The 9,760-nt window shown below is 50.6% G+C and overlaps 1 protein-coding gene across 1 annotated transcript; it reads right to left on the bottom strand.

The window, feature by feature from the left end:
* Positions 1 to 576: 576 nt before the first annotated feature.
* On the bottom strand, positions 577 to 5,918 carry LOC108863636 (nose resistant to fluoxetine protein 6-like; the record flags this gene model as incomplete). The annotated part of the gene is made up of 12 exons (XM_018641670.1): positions 5,792 to 5,918; positions 5,467 to 5,582; positions 4,677 to 4,781; positions 3,299 to 3,428; positions 3,076 to 3,166; positions 2,747 to 2,823; positions 2,306 to 2,476; positions 2,083 to 2,225; positions 1,764 to 1,996; positions 1,494 to 1,683; positions 1,213 to 1,387; positions 577 to 719 (listed from the first exon to the last, which is right to left on the bottom strand). Coding segments are annotated over exons 1-12 (1,701 nt in total), but the record flags the coding sequence as incomplete, so codon positions are not given.
* Positions 5,919 to 9,760: the final 3,842 nt, after the last annotated feature.

Here is a 9,760-nt window from a genome sequence, read left to right as displayed (position 1 = left end):
AGAGAGTCGGTTTCTTCCGCGGTGATTGGAGAGCCAACGAATCCAGAGCTGTTGTCGGAGCTTCGAATAATAGGACCAGAACCCAAGCCCCCAGGACGTTGAACGTCGCATCAGCGACGAATTCGCGGAGCTGTAAAGGGATCGGGAGGCCTTATAGAAGTTCTCGATCATACGACGCCATGCGAGTGCGGCGATTCGCTCGATTGTACGAGGCGGGCGTGGCGCAGATTCAGCGAGAATATTCAGGCATCTCGGCCATCATTCACCACGCTGATGGCATGGAGCGTTAATCTGATCGTAGTCAGTGCCAAGGAGCAGTAGTCGGAGGTTCTCTCGATCTTTACCCTTCCAGGAGATTGATCTATTGTGAGGGCGACTCTCCGGTGCTCCACAGATTCTTCGCCGAAACCCTGACGCCTCCTTTCAACTCTATCCCAGGGAGTCTCTACAGCCCGTTCGAAGCTCGAGCTCTCGTCGCTCGAGCGGGTGCAGAGCTTCGCTCTCGGATCCCCTCCTTTTATCTTCGGAATGGAGACAATCATTGGAATAGAGACTGGAATTCCGTTATTAACTCACATGCTGGTAATGAGAGGCGGAATACGGATTCCGTGTGGAGAACATGGAAAGCCACAGGGCCGGCCACTGCATCAGGTAAAAGCTCAAGGATAATCGACTGAGGACGATGAAATTCGGACGGCTCAGAAACCAGCGGATTAAGCCTAGAAGGATGAGAGTTCACAGAATTATGTTTTGAAATTGGATTAGATAATCCCCCATTACCATCGGGGCGGGGACCGGATAGTTCAGCTTCTCTCGAGCCCTAGGATCTCCCGATATTGACTCGACATCCCACTGACGTCCCCATATTTGAAACATCAAAAGCAACTCACGAGCTCTCCCGCATGAGCACATGTAGATCAACCAGATAAGGCTCGCAGCCCACAACGGTCTGAATATAGCTGCGTATAGTACCGACTCCGATACGGAGGCGTAACCCCGATCATTCCAGATGCAGGACGCTAAGAAGGCAAGCGTCCTCGATTATTATTTATGAAACAGCCTCCCGTTCACGGGGTCTGAGAATTGTCCGAAGATTCATTATCCGTCACGAGGAACCTACGGTACATTTTTTCTCAGCCCGTCGAGATCTTGAATACATAGGGCCACTCGACACTCAACCTGGTCGCATTCATGAATATCGACATCACTCACCCATTCCGAAAGCGATTATGACAGCACTGTATAAGATCCAACCGGCTCTGTACACAGTTTTCCCGAGATCGATCTCTCTATATTTGTCGATGAGATATCCACCGAGGACACCGACGGCTGCCGGGCTCAGGTGGGCGAGGCTATGGTTGTGCAGGTGGGATAGCAATTGCAATGACTGAAGGAAACTCATCGCGTTACTTGCCGAACACAAGCGAGAGGATTCCGATCTTGATGAGGGTTTGAAACACACACACTTCCATGTTTTTCGAACTGGTGCTTACCGCTATTGCTTGGTTCGGTAGCAGCAAAAATATCGGAGACGCGCCATAGTAATACGTCAGACTCGCAGCGTACACCATCGAGCCCCCGACAAGATATAGAAGGATTCGGATGCCCTTGCCTGGCTCCCGGATTAGCAAACAGATGGGTAGAATGAGTATGCAAACAATCTGCATATCTGCTGCGGTGTACCTGGGACGAGGTGGAGCGGAATTATCATGCGAGTTCTTTTTTCAGGATCTCGGCTTTCATTACGATCGGCTCTCACGTACCACTGGTTCTCGACGCAGATGTCTTGAATTGTCCACAAATTGTTTATGAAAATGGGATACGACCACCATCTCGCATTACAAAAGTCCTCAAGGTACGGATACATATAGTCGATGCCTGGTCCCGAAGTAATGAGAGGCAGAACATAGAATACGGCCATGGCTCCCATGCCCGTAACAATGTACCTGACTGCACGACGCAGGATCACTTTCAACGCGAGCTTCAATGCAGGCATCTGGAGGAGGGAGGTCGTTGAGTTCCCCACAACTGCTCGCAATCCGTTTACGTACATTGGATATATTTCGCCCGGAAAATACTTGCATTATTTCGCTTCCGCTCTTGGGTGACAAGCCTGTACAATGAAAAGCCGAGAAGTGTGAAGAATGTCTCCAAGGCCAATACGAACTGATTCAATATCACGCCGGATGGGGATTTGAACATCCAGAGGAGGGTCAGGATGCCATCTGGAAAGCGAGGGGAGCAGTGAGTTTCTGAGGCAGCTTTTATTAGAAGGAGACCGAGAGAAGCGTTCGATGTGACCTACCCACATTGCCCCAGTCTTTCAGGCAAACATGGGCGTAGAGAATCCACAGTGCGCTCAGGGCTCGAATCCCGTGCAAACAATCTAATCTCCTCGATTCGGGCGTCAGGGTGGTATTGGTGAACCTCAGGTAGTTTGCGCGGGCCGAAAAACATCGAGCGACTCGAACGAGACCTTGAGGACCGAATTAGCCATTCTTAGATCGGGAATCGGATTACTCGGATTCGGAGGCGAGGGAGAGGATAAGATGGCATCAGAAAATACAGTTCCGCTGAATGAATTGTCTGCCCGATTTTTCATCCGACGATGTCATATTGAAGGACGGTCGGGAGAATGATTTCGAGCTAGGAGGACCTTTGCTCAGTATCTCAGACCGCTAGATGCTATCTGACCCGTTGATCGCATTATCAATGAGCACTGATGTTCTCGCTCTACGATACCTGCCTCGTGTATCGTTGCCGCAGAAAATGTCAACCACGGTGCCCAGTATTAGCAGGCCAGTCAAGATTCCGATTACGACTCTGCAATGGAAGGGAGTGGGCATTCTTCAGAAAATCCATGATTCCTTCCCAGGATTCGCTAAGAGTATCGACACCTATAGCACCGACTTCCCTACTCAGGTTATATCGATGACGAACAAAGATCGCATTCATTCCTGTCGCCGATCCCTCTCTACTCGACTCTCATATGATATATCGATTTGGGGCACGATGTTCCCCAATCAGGTCACAAGTTAGGAGAGTATTTGGAATGAGGATTCCGGAGCTACCCACCCACATATTACGGTGCCGGTGCTCGCTGGTCGTTCTTTGATTTGATCCCTGCATCCTAGAACATCCGCGCTAATTCCGTATTTCCCGACGACTGGAAGCAAGAATATCGGGCGTAGTTGTGAGCGAGACCTGGGATTATTCTTGATTAAGCTCACTAAGGGAATGACTGGCTTTCCTATGCGGCATCGAGTCTCCATCTAAGAGAATAAGAGTCGGGACTCACATTTCTTTGCTAGATGAGAAATGATAGAGGAATCGCAAGTTGATGGCAGACATATTCCCACGCGGTATCCAATAGGAGATCTCTCTACGAGGTCCAGGACATAAGACACATTCCCTCCGCCGAAGAGTCCCTTGGGGCAAATAATTTTCTCGCTTTACGAATTTTCTCCTTCGTATAGGGTTTCCGCCAGTCTCCAGCTTTCCCCGCCCCAACCGGCATCGTCAGGCGTCTCGACGGAGCAAGTTGGAGAGATTCGAATCATACGGAAGAGAGCGTATTGCTTTCCGGCTATCGGCAAACAGAAAGCGTCTCGTGTTCGTTCATTTCGGTATGGATCGGAATCAGGCACTAATCGAACATACGACGGCCCGAGTCAACTCGGAGGATAGACGGAAGGCTTCCGGAAAGAGCGGATCGAGCTGATTCGCATCGAGGAAGTCGTCCTGTGTCTTCGACTCAGTGGCGCACCGAGCCCATTCGGCGACTAGTACGGAAATGCGACCCCTCTGTCTCGAAGCTTTCCTCTTCAGAGACTTCACCACTTGGACACGACGGGGGTAATCCGCGCCGTGAGAAAGAGAGAGAGCGTATTCCCCACGGAGGACCTGCACGGTATTCGAGCGTTCCGAAGCAGAAGACTCGGGCGGGGCTGACTGGCTTCGAGAGGATTCCCGTGAGCGCCTCCTTGGGGTTGGCGCCGAAGGCACGTGCCCTGGTTCCCCCGATCTCTCTCCCACCAGACATGCCACTGCCTCGACTCTTCGGTAATCCTGAGAAAATTTTCTCCATCTCCGACTAAGATCTAGGAAATCCACGGAAGCTCTCCTCTGACCTGTCTTGGAGCAAAGTTGGCAGCGCAGGGCCGGACCTTATCAGAGAGAGGAGAGCTCCCCGCCGAGAACAATTCTTGAGTCATCGCTGTAGACTGCAACTCCAGCCTTCCGTAAAATCGGAATAGTTCGATTCGAGAAGCGTCAACACTTGCCAAAAATGAGGATAGTTCGGAGGCTCGCGGGAGGCTTCACTGAAGATTCTGTTATGGGACCGAATCCAGGGAGGAAGCGTGTTTCCGCGCCTCCTCTGTCGAACTGTTCCGAGGGTCAGTTCACACCTCGAGCGTGTTTTCCAACCGAGAACTCGATACTGCTTTCATCTTGAGAGGCCCCGCTCCGTGATCATCTGATCCGTAACAAGCGTACGAATTATGCACATATACTGTTTGCGGAAAAAGGCTTCCCATCGGACCCAGGACGCCGGCACGTGACTCGGCCGTCGCGGAGCATGACCTCACTCCATGGACGGGATCTAATTGAACGAGGAAGCAATAGTCGGTCTTCCCCGGAAAGCTCGGAGAGGCAGAATTTTCAACTAGGCTCACCCAAATTCTCGGGTCCTGCTGGATGAAGCTGGGGAGAGTCCTGTGTAAGAGCGGTTGTCGTCTCATCAGGATTGAAGCTGTGCAGTATTGACCTGCGAAGGCGACCTGCGAGGAAAATACCAATAATAATGATTTTAGCCGAGCTCAGGCGAGTCATAGAGAGCCGACATCCGCATGCTATAATTTCGTGTCGATGTCGATAGACAGCGGGGTTCTGGAGCATCGATCATAAATCTGTGCTACTTGTCAGAGAATGAACAGCATTAAACGGCACGGAAACGAGGTGTGACTGGAGGCAGATAGGCACCTGTGGACTGTTAGGGGCCTCTTGAGAGAGTCTACATGAGCGGTCACCACGGGAAGATTGACCAGCCGATTGATGTCGCGATAATTTCACGGGGGAATACGGGACTGCTTCTCTACGGCGTACGGATGCCATAGATGCAGGAAGATTCCACTTCTGTCCGGCGCCAACGACTCAGAGCTCTTCGAGAGGTTTCTCAAATCGAAATCCTCAGCATCAGCGAGAAAGTGCTGCCATAATAGCTCTGGATATAATATACCGACTTATCGGTGAAAGACCCCAGGTTTGCCCGAATTTCCCCTAGTATCCAAGAAAGAAGCGTCGGGGGCACTGATGCCCGGCGGAGTAGAGGAAGGGGGGGGGGGAAATCGTACCGTCATGAGGGGACGATGCATGATAACTTCACATGGTCCCTGATATGAAGATCCCATAGCAGACTAAATGAGGAAATATTTTCGCGGTGTTCGCTGTTATCTATTTTCCCACCTTCTTTGGATCATTTTTCTCGGGTGCTCGAATCCGTAGACACTGGTCGTAGCTGCCCAATGAAGCGCCACGGCCATCGAGCATGCCGGGTAGGATACCGCCAGAAGAGTCCAAGACTGCGAAAAGGCAAAGTTTTCTGTAAAATCTCTTACCCCGAGTTTCGGGAGGAACCGTGGAGAATCCTCGAGAATCTTTCGCTCTAATTACATCGAGCAAGACGAAGAAGGATGCTTTGAACCAATGGCTTTGTTTTCCACGAAATCGTTTCTTTCTGCGTCGCGGCACCGCGAATCGGGGAATGAGTCATGCTAATCCCGACACTCACATCTCATTGCCCATACTTTTCCGTCGTTCAGCCCTGAGGCGATCCTTAGAAAACTCTGAAGACACTCTTGCGGAATCTCGTCATCGTAGAGAATCTCCTGGGCGTATGGAAGGATCTGTCTCCGCATCTGCTTAGTCAAGTTGGCAAGGACAGGCTCCAGATCTTCATTCCATGTCGAATAATCAATTTCCTGGCGCAGTATGTCGAAAATAGATCGGGAGCAGCCGGCGTACTTTGCCCATAGCGAGACCAGCACTATTGATTTGAGCAACAGCATCTAACTGATCCGTGGGCGCGGGATTATCCGACGCCGTTGTTGTCGAATGGTCCGAGCTCCGAACAGGGTCGGGGGATCGGATGCTCGGGAATGGGATCCTCCCGTGCGTTCACAAAGATTACCTAGCACGTTGCACACGGAACAAAATCACGGCGGTGATCTCAGGGCGGGATTGGAGCGACTCCGAAAATTCCTCCACAACCTCCCTTACTTTATACCACTCTTTGATTCTGATTTCCTCAAGCTGATGTCTCGCTGTCCTTCAATGATGTTCCCTCACCGGGGGGAGAGTACATTCCGTGATACCTTTTCAACTTGGGAGGTTCTCCGTCACTCCTTGAGGAGGCGGACGCAAGAGCGATATCCTTCTTTCCCTTCCCCCCCAATGGAAAGAGGGGTTCCGGACCTCCGGTACACCCCATTGCGCCGCGACCATTCCACCGTGACCTCATTCCGCGAATCATAACAATGAATGAGGAGTAAATGTTTGCTGCGAACGACGCACAGTGGCGCCAAAGCCACTTTCAGGTGGACAAAATCAAAGATACCAGGATCGACTCCGGAACAGGCGGGAAAGACGCGCGAGTGGTCGGCGTTCAGGGAGCCATAGGCATGAGCGTCAACTGAGCACTCACTGATTAATGCGCGGCTATCGAAGTCATCTCCCAATCAGTGGTATCATACGGAATTTCTTTTCCCATCTGCTACTTTCGCGAAATGAATGGCTCTAACCGACTCCGATTAGCGGTATCATTGCTTTGACTTCAAGTTCCGTCCGAGTTTCAAGTTTCCAGGCCATTCAGACCCATTCGCTACTCTCTCATGTCCCCGAATCGGAAAATCTTTATAATGCATCGAAACCATCAAAATTTGTGGATATTGACGAGGGCGGGGAAGCTTGTATTCCACATTATTCCACCCGAATCTCTCCGCCAAGGAAGCCTCAGGTCCGCTCATATTTATAAAAAAATTCAGAGGTAGCAGCAGAGCCACTACCGTGTAGAGGACGTGATACGTCTTCGGAATGGCCATTCGTAAGACTCGAGCATCATCATTATCCCTTTAAACTCAGCTCGTGGTTTTAGGTCTCATTATCACTGGTGAAGTCGAACTCTTCACCGAAGTTGGGAAAATATCTTCTTCTGAGTGGAAAATGTCTTCTTCTGAGTGGAAAATATCTTCTTCTGAGTTTTGAAAGAGGTGGATGCGGAATTGCGTTGCTAGCCATTGGGCCGTTACGCGCGCTCCGGAAATTTGAAATCGCGCTCTCCCAGGAGCAGCCGTGATCACGGGCGAATAGGGCGCATAGGGTGTCATTCTTGCCTCCAGGAGTTGATCTGTCCGTGTGGGAATTCCGTAGGAAGTATATGAAATTGATGTGCCGTAAATTTGCTATCTAAAGACACCAACCGGGTGTCGATCGGTGTAGGAGGCACGGAGCTGCAGGGCGTAGAAAATGGACAAGTTTCATCACACATTCGGTGAAATACTAGGCCAACCTTTCTAAAGACGTTTCACGTCAAGAATTGAGACCCGGTTCGACCCGGTTACCGAATATTTCATTCTTTGTTCAAAACGCGGGAATCCGAGGGAATCTGCGGAAATCCCAGCATATCCATCGATTAATTTATTTTTTTCGGGTGCGGTGTACTTCTCCCGAGATTCTGGAAGGTCATCCTGGGCTCATCAGCCGCTCCCTCTGATGCTCCGAGCGCAGATCTATACATTTCACGCCAGTCGGGATGCTCACGGAAGAGTCCCAAGAATCGCGAAACAAAGATTGTCGACCTTTTCGACTTCATAATACCCGGAAGAACTCGCGAGAAAACTCGAATTACGATCTCTTCTGTCTGTTGATGATTTCGTCGGATCCGTTGGTCGCCAACTTTCGCCAACCACCGAAACGTAAATCAAAGAGTATCGACCCACAAGTTCTATCCTTGCTCAAATGTAGCTTCGTCACTGAGGAAGATACATCAATGGAAGTTGAGAATCCCTCAGGTTCAGAGGATCCTGAGATCCCGATGGATTGCGACAACCACGGAGATCCGAATTCACCGCTCCCATCCGGATCTTCCGGGGAAAGTTCCAGTGATTGCGACCTCTAATATCCAGAAAAGTGCTCGCGAGAATACCATCGTTCACTCATCAGTGTCAGTGTCTTGTATACCCTGATTTCTGCCGATTCCATTTAGCGAATAGGCTATTAAAGTTTTTCTCAAGCTTCTCCTTCTCTTCTGAGTCACTTATGATCGGGAAATCTCATAAAATAATTTTGTCCACCTAAAAGTGGCTTTGGCGCCACTGTGCGACGGGTGATATCAATTCTGCTCCTACAACATGGAGAGACCGTTGACATATGGAGCGTCATCGAGCCTCGCGGCGAAGTGCGCATGCCATTTTATACGGCGACAACAAACACTCAAACCAAAGTCTGACATATCAAATCGATGCCGATATCGCTGAGCAATTCCATCCCCTTCGATCTCGAGAAGGCGAAATGACTACAATCGTCAAATCTTCGCGCGGGAAGGACAAATTTTACCATGAAGTGTAGGGCACTCGTATATTTTCGATAGGTTGCCGCCTGAAAACCCTCCTCCATCTTCCAGTCTGACCCGTACAGATCATGCAGTCAAGCATGGAGGATGCGTGACACCTATTCTGGAAAGTGCCAGTCTTGATAGCTGCATGATAGCCTCGCCCAATGCCCTACCGTCTTGATCGAGGGATCACGTTCCCCGATCCGATGCTCCAACAATGATCCTGCATTGGCTTCACCTACGATATGTTCGCGTGGGCGTGAACAAAACGGGCCTCCCGTGCATTCTGGAGCCTGTCGGTCGGGGCACGTGTTCGAGTTCGAGTCAAGCGACGTAGTTCCCCCGTCGACTCCCTCGCGATCTTTTCTGAGTCTTCAACCCCCTCCGGCAGCAAGAATTCGTAGTTTCAGTCGGACTGGGATCTAATTGCCGCGCTTGCCGAGATGGGAAAACCGGGAGCACTCAGCTCATCATAGCGGAGCACATTCACTCATCATAAACTATCATGGTTCCTAGCGACCGAGGGTCTCGCCGCGAAACGGTACATTCCGTGATACCTTCCAGGTCCTGCGGCGAAAGCTTTCACGGTAAAAGTGGTCGCGGCGAAACGGCCGCGGCGTAATGAGGCGCTCCGATGCCGGACCCTACGACTCGGATCCGTTATATTGTGGGCGAGGTTTTCCGATCCGTCTGTTATATAATCTGAATGAGACCTTCGTTTTCGATTTCCTCTGGCTGCGAACCCCATCATGAGCTTACGTAGCCCATCATGTATAGGTACAATTGTCCGGCGAATTATCTATAAAACCAGGGATTTGACATCGAATCCACGATTGGACTATACTTTCATGGGAAGCTCAGTAGGACGCCATTTATTCAAGGTTCCGCCTTCCTTCACTGATCCTAGTCCTCTGCCGAAGTTTCCAGTGGCGGATCCAGGGAGGGGGCCAGGGGGCCATGGCCTCCCCCAAGAATCTTCGATCCCTATACAAAAGCATGGGCCGCGAGGTGGCGCGTCATCATTTTCGGCTCTTCCCCCCCTGAAAATATGACTTGGCCCCCCCCAAGAAAAAAAGCTGGATCCGCTCCTGGAAGTTTCAACTATACCTCTTGGGAATAATTTCTTTCTCTTCTTTGGAAAGAATTCCG

Source organism: Galendromus occidentalis, unplaced genomic scaffold, assembly GCF_000255335.2.
Source record: "Galendromus occidentalis unplaced genomic scaffold, Mocc_1.1 scf7180000075942, whole genome shotgun sequence".
In the NCBI taxonomy this organism is placed as follows: Eukaryota; Metazoa; Arthropoda; class Arachnida; order Mesostigmata; family Phytoseiidae; genus Galendromus; species Galendromus occidentalis.
This window is presented reverse-complemented; position numbering and strand designations above follow the sequence as displayed.